Here is a 14,282-nt window from a genome sequence, read left to right as displayed (position 1 = left end):
GTATTCACTACTGCCTGGAACCTTGACATTTGTGAGGACAGCGTGAAATAGGCTGATGTGTTCGAACAGGTTGATGTTAACAAGGAAGATGTGGTGAAAATGTTCAAAAATGTAAGGATAAATCAAATCTCTGGGCCAGATGGGATGTACCTAAGATTACTACAGGAAGTAAGGGAAGAGATTGCTGCACATTTGGCAATGGTCTTTGCGCCCTCACTGTCCGTTGGAGTACTGCCAGGTGATCGGTGGGTAGAAAATGTTATTCCCTTGTTGAAGAAAGGGAGTAGGGATAATGCTGGGAAATACAGACTAGTCTGTCTTACATCTGTTGTGGATAAATTATTAAGAGAGGATTCTGTAAAACAGAATTTATGATAACTTGGAAAATAATTGTTTGACTAGAGATAGTCAATATGGTTTTGAGAGAAGCAAGTCATGTTACACAAGCCTTATTGATATACTTGAGGATGTGTCAAAGCACATTGACGATGGTAGAGCAGTGGATGATGTGTGCACTGATTTTATCAAGGCACTTGATGAGGTTCGCCGTTGTAGGCTCATTCAGAAAGTAGTGAGGAGTGGGATATGGGGAAATTTGGCCGTCTGGATACAGAACTGGCTGACCTGTAGAAGACAGAGAGTCATGGTAGATGGAAAGTATTCAGCCCGGTAGCAGGATGGTTAGTGCACAATGGTGGTTCAGCAAAACTATGGCTAGTGGCTTCCACTGGTTTCACCCAGGTTTTAAGACTTTCTTCTGTTTGGACAAGGTGATGGGGCCTTGACTTATTTGGTGTGCAGTGTGTAGACTTGTTGCACACAGGATGGGCAGTCTTTCATAGGGTGTCATAGAGTCATACAGCATGGAAACAGACTCTTCGGTTCAATTCATCCACGCTGACCAAGTAGGAAGCATATTTCCAAAATATTTCCTACTTTCAACCTTTGGATGCTTAAGCATAAAGATTCGGAGTAGGAGTAGGAGTAGGCCCCTCAGCCCCTCAAGCTTTTCCGACCATGCAATAAGATGAGGCTTAATCTGATGACCTCATATTCTCACCATAATCTTACACCACCAGACCTGTCAAGAATCTACCTGGCTGTGTTTAAAAGTATTTGACAGTATTCTGCAATCATAACCCTCAGGATGTTGAAATATTTTGTCATCGACCAGAAACTCAGCTAGACTGGCCACAGTGACTTTCTGACCAGAACAGAGGTTGGTAATTCTCTTGTGAATTCTCCCTTCATGACTCCTCAAAGCTTGTCCGCCATTGACAAGGCAGAACTGAGAAGTGTGATGAATTTCTGACTATTTGCTTGGATTTGCGTATCTTCGAATCCCTCGAGTAGTTCGATACCATCCAAAACAAAGCAAGTTGCTGAATTCGCTCTCCATCTAACCCCTTCAATATTCATTCCCTCCAGCACCAATGCTCAGTAGCAGCATACAAGCTGCACTGCAGCAACTCACCAAGGCTCCTCAGCATGTTCCAAACCTCCCAGCTCTACCACTGAGAAGGGCAATGGCAGCAGCTGGCTGATTCATTTCTGCTCATGCCTTCAGTCCAAAGCACTGAATCCTTCATCAATCCAACAAGGGCTGGGCATTTGGATGAAAAAAGACTGGCCTCTCATACTTGCTTTCATTTACCACAGTGTCAAACAGAGTTTCAGGTGCAGACAAGAGTGTGGTGCTGGAGAAGCACAGCCGGTCAGGCAGCATTCGAGGAGCAGGAAAACTGATCTTTCAGGTTTCAGGTGCGCTTATTACTATATTGAGGAAGCCCACTGTGGTAATGCAGAGCTGGGCTGAGAGGTGGCAAATGGAGTTTAATGTGGACAAGTGTGAGGTGATCCACTTTGGTCGAAGGAACCGGAATGCAAAGTACTGGGCTAATGGTAAGATTCTAGGGAGTGTAGATGAGCAGAGAGATCTCGGTGTCCAGGTACACAGATCCTTGAAAGTTGCCACTTAGGTTGACAGGGTTGTTAAGAAGGCATACAGAGGGATTGAGTTCTGGAACCATGACATTATGCTGCAGCTTTACAAAGCTCTGGTACGGCCACACTTGGAGTATTGTGTACAGTTCTGGTCACCGCATTATAAGAAGGATGTGGAAGCTTTGGAGAGGGAGATTTACTCGGATGTTGCCTGGTATGGAAGGAATGTCTTACGAGGAAAGGCTGAGGGACTTGAGGCTGTTTTCATTAGAGAGAAGAAGGTTGAGAGGTGACTTAATAGAGACATATAAGATAATCAGAGGGTTAGGAAGGATGGACAGGGAGAGCCTTTTTCCAAGTATGGTGATGGCGAGCAGGAGGGAACGTAGCTTGAAATTGAGGGGTGATAGTTATAGGACAGATGTCAGAGGTAGTTTCTTTACTCAGAGAGTAGGAAGGGTATGGAATGCTTTGCCTGCAACGGTAGTAGATTCGCCAAGTTTAAGTACATTTAAGTCGTCATTGGACAAGCATATGGACGTACATGGAATAGTGTAGGTTAGATGGGCTTCAGATTGGTATGACAGGTCAGCACAACATCGAGGGCCGAAGGGCCTGTACTGCGCTGTAAATGTTCTATGTTCTATGTCGTAAGACAATTTCAGTTTTCACATGTTGCTTACGTTTAAGGACAAAATACAGATAAAGATGATTACAGTCCATCCGTCAGGCGAAGCATTTTCAGAATCAAGAAGGTTATAGGTGGAATTACAGATTTTTGAGGGTATTGAAAACTGAGTCTTGATGAGAAATTGTCATCGTGTCAGCAATGCCCCATTTGTGACAGTGTTGGAAGACTTGTTGTAATGATGTTTCTGTTCATTTGTTTCCCAGGTGGTTTTGCTATCGTGTTCCTTGTGAAAACTCATAATGGGGTGAAAAGTGCACTGAAGAGGATGTATGTCAACAATGAACATGATTTGCAGGTCTGCAAGCGAGAGATCCAGATCATGGTGAGTTGCAAATGGTATGACTATGTGGAACCTGACTTTTTAAAATGGCTGCCTACAATTTGCATTTTCACTTAAGGATGGGCTCAGTTAGAAGTCAGGTTGGTCAACCATAGAGGGACTGAGGAGGTAACCTGATGCTCAGGTTGGCAGGTCAAAAGACCTGCCTTGCAGATTTGGCTGTGCCCAGCGTATGAAAATTAGGAAGAAATATTGGAATGTCCCTTCAGCTCTCCCCCACCAATCTCCACCTTTACATGCACCCACCTTCTACATCTGTGCCAATCGCTGCCATCCAACTCATCCCAAAGGCTTTTCAGCAGCCTTGTGCCTCCTTAACTCTGACCTGTGTCTCTCTGCTCTGGCATCTGCTATCCAAACTGACGTTGTCTCCACCATGAGAGACCTGAGAGTTGGAATCTCTCATTGAGCAATCCATTCATAGAAATCATCAAACAAAGAAAAAGAAAAGTCGTTTTGTTTTAATGTTCCAGAATTTCTTCCAAATATTTCAGGGGATGCAGTTTTAAATGCCTTTGACATTTTCAAACACTCCCTTTGACAGGTGTTCATGAAGGTTTTGACAGTTGATTTTGATTGTTCACTTGAGACCTTCCAATGATCTTGGCACTAACAAGTTCATGCTTTATTTGTACACATTGATGCCAACTTGGAACAATCCCACGAAACATGTCTGTAGTCTGCCATTTTCCCTCTCCCTTCCTTAACTGGTGATGTTGCATTTGCAAGTTTACAGTCTGCAGGAATCTTTCGAGGAACTTAGCTTCTTTCTAATGACTTCCTTCAAAACTCGGGGATGCAACTGATCTGGTTCAGGGGATTCATCAACCTTCAGTTGAACTAAACTATCAGGAATTCCCTCCTTACTAGTACTTGTTTTGCTTCGTTTCGTTGCTCAGTTTTACAAGTTCCTTAGGCACCTCATGTTTCTGGTTGGGGTTCTGCATCTTCCTGCATGAAGATGAACCTAAAGAAACTGTTGAGTTTCGCCACCATTTCTGTGTTCGCCACTGTGAGTTCTTCTCTCTCCACTTTAATGATCCCACATTTGCCGAGCTTGTCTTTTCCATTTTACATCACAAAATATGCTTTTACAGTCTGCCTTCATAACTTTTGCTGGCTTGCACTCATAATCTCTTTTCTCTTTCTTGGTCATTCTTTGCTGTGTTTTACCTTGCTCTCAGTCCTCAGGCTTACCACCTTTTCTGGCATCCTTATAAGCCAAATCCTTTGATCTCACGCAGTTTTGAACTGTTTTTGTTTGCCATCCTTGATTTACCTTTTCAATTAGACTTTCATGTCTCACAAGAATGTATGTTTGTTGCAGACCATTTATTACTTCAAATGCCAATCATTGCCAGTCGAAAGATCAAGTCACCATTGCCCTAGAAGATGATAGGGCTACTGTGTCTGTAGAGTGAGTTGACTGGTGATAGTTTGACCGGAGGGCCACCATGCCTCAGACGAGGGGTGGTTTGGGAAGGTTGGACTTCACGGTTACCTCAGCCGGAGCAGGAATTGAACTTGTGCTTTTGGTAGCACTTTGTGTTTCAAACTAACCATCCTGCCAACTGAACTACCCAACCCCCTGGCCATTGCTCATCTACTTCTCTGTGTACTCCCGTTTTGCTGCCCTGGTCTTGCTTGACAGATGCCCCACAGCTGGTTGGAGGAATCTCTATTGGTCTCTGAGATAGCAACCTGACCATATAAGACTAAGAATAAGCTTCAAGAGAGGTGCATTGATTAAAAAATTAATACATTATTAAATGAATAAAATGTTATTGAGTAACTCCATGTCTAGCAAGTATTACGGTAAAATAAATGTTGTTTTCTGTATATTATGGTTTGCTGTTGATGTGGCAGAAAATATTTTAAAAGAATATGAGGGAACCATTGCCCTTTGCTTCTGCAACACCAGGGGTAATGATGCTCTTGACCTTTGTTGTCCACTTGCTTTTTGCCTTCTCCTCTTTTGAAGATGCTGACTCCTGCTCAGCTACTGCTGTTCCAGCAATAACTCTTTGTTCTGTTGACACGTAGCTGTTCTCTAATAAGTAGACACAGACATTCAAAGTTACCCGACTGTATAGCTGACAGGGTGTATCATGACCAAACCACATGCAGTTTGCACATCCAAGCTTTCTACCAGGAAGTTGTTCATGGCATTCAGCCACAGGCATCATGGCTATTTCTACACTTGCCCAACATCATGAACCCAGAGCAAATGCGGTCAGTTCTCGTCGCCCTTCTGTGTTTGTTGATATCAATGCAAATGCCACCTTGTGTGTTATAGAATCACTTCTTTGCAGGTTGTTATTTGGACAGCAATATGATGCCAATAAAAACAAGTCCTGACCTACTTGTGACCAAGCATCCTCTTTGTTGCAGAGGGACCTGGCTGGGCACAAGAATATTGTCGGATATATTGATTCCAGTACGACGGCTGTCGGCTCTGGAGAGGTCTGGGAAGTACTGATCCTGATGGATTTTTGTCGAGGTGAGGACTTTTATCACATTACCTAATGGGGCCTTCAATAATGCAGTGTTTGTGTGTCTTGATTTGTTGAAGTGGTGCGTCAAGATCCTTTGTTTTAATTCCTTCGTGATATCTTCGTACATGTGTGAGTAGTAAGCCTTCACCGCTAACATATGAAAGCTACTGAGGCTGATGGGCTTCATTGCATGATCACCATGTTAGTTTGCCAGCACATAGCACATATGAAAGTTGTGAAATATGAAATAACATTATTTTTCCTGTTTAGTGAAAATTCCATTTTAGTGAAAGGTTGGTTGTGCACACAAAGTCCCAATTTGTTAGGATTTGGTAAAACCTGTCCAATTGACCAAGCTCTTGTTGATCTTACATAACGTTTCCAGAGGTCTCATAATGTGTTTGATGAAATTGCTGTGCTGCACCTTCAGACTTATTGTTACGTTGAAGGCATCAAATAAGTCTCATTTATTATTGGGAGTTGGGCCGGAGTTTTTTTTAGAATTTCTGACATAAGATGTGTGTATCACAACCAAAGTTGAAAAATGTGATGCTGGAAAAACACAGCAGGCCAGGCAGCATCCGAGGAGCATGAGAATCGACGTTTCGGGCATAAGCCCTTTGCTGAAGAAGGGCTTATGCCCAAAACGTCGATTCTCCTGCTCCCCAGATGCTGTCTGGCCAGCTGTGTTTTTCCAGCATCACATTTTTCAACTAAGTCTCCAGCATCTGCAGTCCTCACTTTCTCTTGTATCATGGCCAAAGTCAGCATTTGTTGCCCATCTGTAGTTCATACAACTTGTTCAGCCATTGAAATTGAGGTGAAGAATCAAACACATCGCTGTGCTTCTGGAATCCCATGTAAGCCAAACTGGGTCAGTAGCAGGTTTTCTTCCCTAAAGGACAGCCATGTGCCAGATGGGTTTCAACGGCAATTGATGATAGTTTCACAGTCGCTGATACTGAGAATAGCTTGCTCTAATGGATCTTTTAATATAAGAAAATCAATAATTGAATGCGAGTGTCTGTTACAGTGACCGTGAAACTATTAATGACAGGACCCATCAGCAGGCTCAAGCTTTGACTTCGGTTCTTTGGAATCTTTTGGGTTGCATTGTTGAAATACAAGCTTACAGTAGAGGAGCATAAGCATTCTGGTTTGGACTTAAATCAGCAAGTTTCTTGGCCTCCTATTTGTCAACTATTCGATTTGGAAAGGGGCTAATTCTGGGAAACCTTCCTTTACAATGTGGAGTTTCCTCTGGAAGTAAATGATTGAAAATATTCATTGCAAGATGAGAAGCGCTTCTGAGTTCAGAGTTTTGTTCACTGGTCAAAGCTTCCCTTCATTTCTTGCTTTGTTTGTTCTTGGTGAGATGATTGCTATGCCTTGTCATTTGTTCACTCATTATTGGAAACCTTGGTTCGAGAGGGTGAGTGTTTGGTACTAAACATGTCATCACGTCTTCGCAAGTATTTTATTTTGCTTGTTTGTCTCAGGAAAGAGACCCTGACATGTTGTTCTTCCCTGCGCACTGCTGCCGTGTCTGATTCTACTGTGTTGTACAGAGTCTACAATTACTGAACAAGTAGAAACAAAGGAATTGGACACTACAGATTAAGTCAATAGAGATCAGCGCTCTTTATCCAACAGCAAGTTCAGTGATTTGCAGTGTTGCATAGTCTGCACTTGCTGTTAGTTATTTGTTGGAAAGGGCATTTACATTCTCCAGTGCACCTGGAGGAGAGTTTCTCCTGTGCTTTATTAAGAGCCAGTTGGATTTTCTTTTGGTCAGTGAATATCTTGGTTGGCTTGTGAGTGTAAGGATGTCTGGGACAAGAATAATACAAGGACTTGTGCAAACGAATGATAGATATCCTGGAGCTCAGTTCAAAATGCTGCCATTTCTCACATTTCTGAGCAGGCTCCTCTGCTGGAAGCCACTGGAGGAGAGAATTGCGAAAGTTGCCTACATTTTTAATTATACGATTTCCCTTGCTCCTTTGCCTTGCGGCACATGCAGCTTGCACTGAACAATTCCCAAATATTAGGAAGTGGCTGGGTGCAGAATTGCAGGTACCATCATCCTGTTTGGATTGAGACTTTTTATTTGAGCAGTGAATTGTGATTGCAGGTTACCATGGCTACGGATGTGAAATACCACAATCTGATTTTGATTTTGGAGCTTTCACTCATTAATTAGTGTACTGTTTTCCCAGCAGTGCCTACACCAGATTTCCTCTTTTTCAATTGTCCTTCCTTGCTTTGCATTTATCAATTTTGCAGAACAGAGAGGACAGGAGAGATGCAGTTCCAGTATCGTGATAATCACTGCTTTGAACGTCATGGCACAACAGCTCGCATTGAAGCTCATGACCTAACCTTCCCTCAGCAAGTTACTGAATTTGGGAACACACATTTGGGGAATTTTAGGCCTGTTGTGCCATTCCTTGGACTTGGATTGAACTCCTGCACCATGTGCATCTGCCATGCCTCCAGTTGCTTCAGTTCTCAGCCCTGAGACAATCACCTGTTCAGCTTGCGTTCCTTCCTCTCTTTTCAAGCCACTCTTTTCAGATTTAACTCGATTTGGGTGACCTGTCCAGATGTTTCATTCCTCGGCTGCACATCGCGTTCTCTCGTCAAACCTCTTAGATCGTTGCACCGCACTCGACCTTTTTGTCGTGGTAGTTTCCAAGCTGCCTTGTAAGATGCATCCACTGCATTGGCAAATTGACTGTGGCATCCCACCCAATTAGAAACAACTGCAATAATTCATGCTGTCACTATTGAACCTTTCCATGCACATGAAAAAGGTGTCACACCTGCCCTCCAAGGCTCCAAAAAGTCTTCACAACTGAAGCAGTGATTTATTTGTCCATGTTTTTCTTTTGTGTTCTGTATTCACAACTCGCAATGCTGGCTCTCGACATGAGTGAGACCAAAAGCACATTGGTTGGCTGTTTGCAGTCTTTTTTTTTGATCAATCCATTCATGTGACCCCAAGCTTCCAGTCCCTAACCACTCCAATTCATCACCTTGCATCGCACTCGCATTTCTGTTCTCAGCATGTAGCACAGTTCCAGCAAAACTCAAAGCTTGAGGGGCAGAACCTCACCTTCCGACCTAGCATTTTACAATCTTCAACTGTCATCATGAAGTTTAATAGTGTCAAACCCTGAACTCTGTCCCCTGTTTTTTGAACACGAGCACAGTTTTTTGTTTTTGCTTCGAGCCAGAACTGTTCATTATCCTGTTGTGGACATTTGGTCTGGGCAACTGCTTTGTTTGTTTCCGAGCAGCAGAGTGGCTCAATGGTTAGCATTGCTGCCTCACAGTGCCAGGGACCCAAGTTTGATTCCACCCTCGGGTGACTGACTGTGTGGAGTTTGCGCATTCTCTGCACGTCTGTGTGGATTTCCTCCAGGTGCTCAAGTTTCCTCGCATAGTCCAAAGGTGTGCAGGTTAAGTAGATTGGCCATGCTAAATTGCCCATAGTGTCCATGGATGTGCAGGCTCGGTGAATGAGCCCATGGAAAGGCAGGGATACGGTAGAGGGGGAGGGGGGGGGGGGGGGGGGGGGGGAGGTGGATGGATGGGGGTGGAAAGTTCTTCTGAGGGTAGGTATGGACTCGATGGGCCGAATGGCCTGCTTCACTGTAAGCTTTCTATGACTGCAAGGACTTTTGCATTTTCCTTTTGTTCCTTGACATCTTTGTCATTTCTGTCCAGCTGTCTACATAAACCCAAAATGTCCCTTTTGTTCTTCTTTCCTCACCCTCTTCAAAGTTTAAAACCCCTCATATTTGAAGGTCAGTGGGCATGAGTTTAAGGTGAGGAGCAAGTGGTTCAAAGGAGACCTGTGGAAAAACCTTTTCACCAGAGGGTGGGAGATATATGGAATGTGCTGCCTGAGAATGTGGTGCAGGTAAGTATTCTCGCAACATGTAAGAAGCATCTGGATGAGCACTGAAAATGCCAGGGCATAATAGGTTGTAGATAAAGTGCAGGTAAACGGGATGAGTGTTATTTAGTGTATGTTGCTTGGCATCGACATGATGGACTGAAGGGCCTCTGACAATGAATCTTCAATCCTCACATTTCTGTACTGTTTCAGTTCTGAAAGATTATCGTCCAGGACTTGAAACATTCACCCAGTTTCTCTCTCTCCACACATGCTGCCAGGCCTGTTGAGTTTTCTCCAGCATTTCTGCTTTCATGCCAGGTTTCCAGTGTCCAAAATATTTTGCTTTAATGATGTAAGGGAGACTTCTCTTGTGTATTCACTTCTTTGAAGTGCAATAACAGCTGCCTGGCTTTGCAGGAATACTTGAAGTTGGGTGACTGGGGAAAGAGTGGGCAGCTTTTCTCTCACGTCTAGGCCATGACATCTTGCAAGCGCAAGTTGACTTCTTTTTTTCTCTCTGGAACCTGTTTTTGCTAACAGTGGTAATACTTACAACATAGTTGTATATTCTTGTCAAAGAAGATTTGCAACATGGAAATAAAAGTGGAGAGATTAAAAGTGATTCACTCATCAACCATTTCCCTGAAAGCCACAGGCTCATTTCTACTCCATCCTCGATAGTGTCACTTCGGATCGTTCTCCAGAAAGCTGGTACTGGTTAATGGCTCTTGATTTTGGTGTCGTCACCCTCCAAGATGAGGCTGCTGCTTGTCTTAGAAATGTAGAAAACAGGAACTGAAGCAGGTATTTCAGCCCTTCGAACCGACTTGGCTGCTTGTGGTTGATCTTCCAAAGCAGTTCTCTTTTCCTCCTTTTGCCTCGTACCTTTTGATCCCTTCAGCCTGAAAAATTATACCTGACTCTTCCTTGAAAACATTCAGTGTTTTGGCTTCAACTGCTTTCAGTGGCAGAGAATTCCACAAGCTCACCACTCAGTGGGTGAAGACATTTCTCCTGATCTCAGTCCTAAATGGCCTACCCTGTATCCATAAACTTGGTGTGACCCTTGGTTCTGGACTCCCAGGTCATTGGTATCATCCTCCCTGTGTTTTATCCTGTCTAGTCCTGTTTCTTCAAGATCCCCTCCTTCATTCTGCTACACTGCAGCGAATAATTTCCTAACTGATCCATGATTTGGAGATGCCAGTGTTGGACTGGGTGTACAAAGTTAAAAATTACCCAACATCAGGTTATAGATCAACAGGTTTAATTGGAGGCTAGTGTGCTTCCAGTTAAACCTGTTGGACTATAACCTGGTGTTGGGTAATTTCTCACTGATCCAGTTTCTCTTCATATGTCAGCCCTGCCATCCCAGGAATCAGTCTGATTAACCTTCATAGCACGCCCTCCATAGCTGGCGCATCCTCCCTGAGGCAAGGAAAATAAAACTGCGCACAGTGTACCATTTTGTTGCCAGGTACCAGGGCTCTGTCTGACAGTATAATGTGTGGTCTACTCGTCTCCAATACAATCTCATTGTTTAGCAACCGAATGCACTTTGTGACGTTGCAGCTGCATTCCAATCCTCTTGTGGCTTGTCAAATTGCTTTTCATGTGGCATTCCTCTGGATTGCAAGCTGCACAACAAGATCAGTTTTCAACCAGATTCCATTTAGCAACACCCGCTCTTGTTCTTGCTGCAATACACTGCTGTTACATTTATAGACTTTGGACGCAACCTGGCACATCTTTTTGAGTTTGATTCCTCCTGCAGCCACCTTCCTCTGTGACCTGGAGGGGAATTTGAGTTGTATGACCTGAGCCACTTGTACTTTAGTTTTCAAAATACTGTATCATGCTGGACTTGCTGGACCATGATGTTCTCTTGCAAACTGGTGCTGCAGCAGAAAGAAAGAAAAGAAAGGGTGGTGCTGATGTTGGTTTGGGCGAGGCAGGTCGGGTGAGCAGGGGAAAGCGTGGGCCATAAGGTTATTGACAGTTAGTATCAGAGTTAGTCCCAGGTTGAAGCCTTGCCTCGTTTTCTGACCGTTAGTAAAGTTGCCTGTCGTAACAAACCCTCCCATCGCAATGGCAAGGCTGAAGCAGAAAGATTGCTGTGATGATTCTATTCTTTCTTTCTTTGCATAAACAGGGAAATTTTAATCAGTGGTGCTTTCCCTTCCCCTTTGCTGACTCCTCTCTGACCATCGCATCTTTCTCTCATGAGTTGTCAACGGAATCCAGACATTGGAGACAGTTTGATACATTGCACCTCTTCCAAGTGGATAGCATGTATTCAGGCAAAAAAGTTCTTCAGGATGGGTGACCTTTTAAACAGCACACTAATTCGAGCATTGTGTCAAATAAAAACTGAAAGAACTGTGAATGCCGTAAATCAGAAACAAAAACTAAATTGCTGGAAAAGCTCAGCCGGTCTGGTAGCATCTGTGGAGAGAAATCTGGTCCAGTGACTCTTCCTCAGAACTGATGGTAGCAAGGAAAATGTTAGTTTATGTGCAGAAGGTAGGATAGGGAGAGGGGATAAGGAGTAAATGATCGGTCGGGATAGAGCCCAAAGAGTAGTTGGACAGACAAAGTTACAAATCACACAACACCAGGTTGTAGTCCAACAGGTTTAATTGGAAACACTAGCTTTCAGAGCGCCACTCCTTCATCAGGTGGTTGTCTCCAAATCATGGACAGACAAGAGAATAGATAACAATCTGGCAAAGAAGGTGAACAACTGCTCATGGGGACTGTTAGTGGTTAACAATGGGTTATGTGTAACAGCTGACCATGTGATAACATGGCCTGATTTATGGAGTTGGGGTAAGGACATGGGAGAGTTCAAGCGCTAAAATTGTTGACTTCAATATTGAGTCCAGAAGGCTTTCAAGTTCCCAAGTGGAAGTGTCGTGTCACTTGTCTTGCTGTCACAGCCGAGCTTAATAATAGTATTCCATCTTTACCATTTCTTGCGAGTTTACTATCTTGAGCCTTTTCCCGGTTGCTTTCTTTGAAAGCTAAAAAGCTGCTAAGTTTGTACACTTTCTTGAGCTGAGTGAGGTATGTGGGGATTGTTTTTTGAAGTGGGGGTCTGGTGGACTTTAACAAAGTTGCTGCTCCCATTTTTTTTGTTACAGGAGGCCAAGTTGTGAACCTGATGAACCAGCGATTGCAGACTGGTTTCACTGAGAACGAGGTGTTGCAGATATTCTGTGACACATGTGAAGCAGTAGCAAGGTTGCACCAGTGCAAAACGCCCATCATCCATCGGGATTTGAAGGTGAACAGAACATGCTGCAGGAGACACAACAGTCTTCAGGGCAAATGCATTTTAAAACATGTTGGCCAATGTGCTATTTCTGTTTTGTGCCTGACTGAAGAACATTGAACAAGTGGGACTGATTAAATCAGATTTTTTTTTAAATTTCCTCTGTCCGGAATGCAAGATTTACCAAAGGTGGGGAGAATTAGTTTTGTTCTCCCCTGTGTTACCAAGTGATTTAAATGGTTAAACAGTACCTGACGATTTTGACTGTTTGGTGAAGTGTCAGAAACCGAGTGCTTCTGTACTTGGTAGTACGCAATACTTATCTTGTCATCGTCCCTTGGTGTAATGAATTGTGCCCGAAAAGCGAACTCCTCCCACTGCCGTTAGCGGTGAGTTGGTGAGTACAAAGCAAGCTTCTGTATATGTGTAGTGTGGTTCTACCTCCCACTCTGCCAACTATAATAGACTGTGAGTATGAATCAGTGTCTGGCCTTAGAAAGAGGCAGTGTTCCTCTCTCCATCGCCTACCCCTGTGTTGCCCCAGTATATTGAACCATGAACATGTATTCTGTGACAAGATGAAGCCATACATCTTTCTGTCTCCCCAGTGTGATAAATCATGGGTGCTGCCCTGGTATGTGATATGTTATTTTGGTCTCCTCAAGATTCTAACCCTGAAGCACTGTCTTGACCCATTTTGCAGATGCCTGTTTTTACAGCAAGTACACTTATATTTGGAAAATGGCTGAACTTTGCTGGATTCCAGAGAGGCTGAGTTGCTAAGGGCATGGGCTTCACCAATCCTGTAGTACACAAATCAGGAAGGTTACAGACATGTGCACTGATCTATGGTGCATTGGCAGATGTGAACTAATCAAGGGTTTTTCTTTGTCCTTATTGCTGTTCAGTGACTTTAACTAAACAAGTTGAATAGGGCTGCAATTCCCACTGGCACCCACTGTCTAGACTCAGGTCGTGAGGGTGGTGAGCTGCATTCAGAAAAGACAACAACAGAATTGATGGGGTTTTGATGCAGTAAATGTACGTTGGGTTTATTCTAGAGAGTTGTTTATTTAAAACGTGTGTGTGGCAGCTTGAGGTGCAAAAGCTCAGTGGTGACTTCTACTAACTACGTACAATATTCCTCTTCAGGTTGAAAATATACTGCTTCATGACAAGGGACATTATGTCCTCTGTGATTTTGGAAGTGCAACTAATAAATTCCAGAATCCAAAGGTTGAAGGAGTCAATGCAGTTGAAGATGAAATTAAAAAGTAAGTGTTTGTATTTCATTCCATATACTTCAGCAATGAACTTTGACAATGCTAAGCAACTCAGTGAACATTTGCTGCAGCCATGCAACACCTCAGGTCATGTTCCTGGGTAGGTCACCCACAGATTGAACTCTTCTTCCATCACAGTAAATTTGTCAAGTCAAATTTCTTCATTTCTGGACTTGCAGGGAAGGATACTTAACACACAAGCAAAGTCAAAACACTGCAGATCGTGCAAATCTGAAATGAAAAATAGAAACTGATGGAAATAATCAACAGGTTTGGTGGCATCTGTGGAGAGAGAAACAGAGCTGATGTTTCAAGTCCATTACTTTTCTAAAGGTCATTGAGTTGAAT

General features: G+C 43.4%; 1 protein-coding gene across 12 annotated transcripts in view; it reads left to right on the top strand.

Moving 5' to 3' along the window:
- The window catches only part of LOC140459645 (AP2-associated protein kinase 1-like), a 130,988-nt gene that overhangs the window by 22,301 nt on the left and 94,405 nt on the right, over positions 1-14,282 (top strand). For all 12 annotated transcript variants that reach the window (XM_072553966.1, XM_072553970.1, XM_072553967.1 and 9 more), the window contains exons 2-5: positions 2,839-2,957; positions 5,367-5,475; positions 12,521-12,663; positions 13,804-13,925. In XM_072553966.1, coding sequence (XP_072410067.1) covers positions 2,839-2,957; positions 5,367-5,475; positions 12,521-12,663; positions 13,804-13,925 — 493 coding nt within the window. The remainder of the gene's footprint in view (positions 1-2,838; positions 2,958-5,366; positions 5,476-12,520; positions 12,664-13,803; positions 13,926-14,282) is intronic.

The sequence above is a fragment of the Chiloscyllium punctatum genome, chromosome 35 (assembly GCF_047496795.1).
Source record: "Chiloscyllium punctatum isolate Juve2018m chromosome 35, sChiPun1.3, whole genome shotgun sequence".
In the NCBI taxonomy this organism is placed as follows: Eukaryota; Metazoa; Chordata; class Chondrichthyes; order Orectolobiformes; family Hemiscylliidae; genus Chiloscyllium; species Chiloscyllium punctatum.
This window is presented reverse-complemented; position numbering and strand designations above follow the sequence as displayed.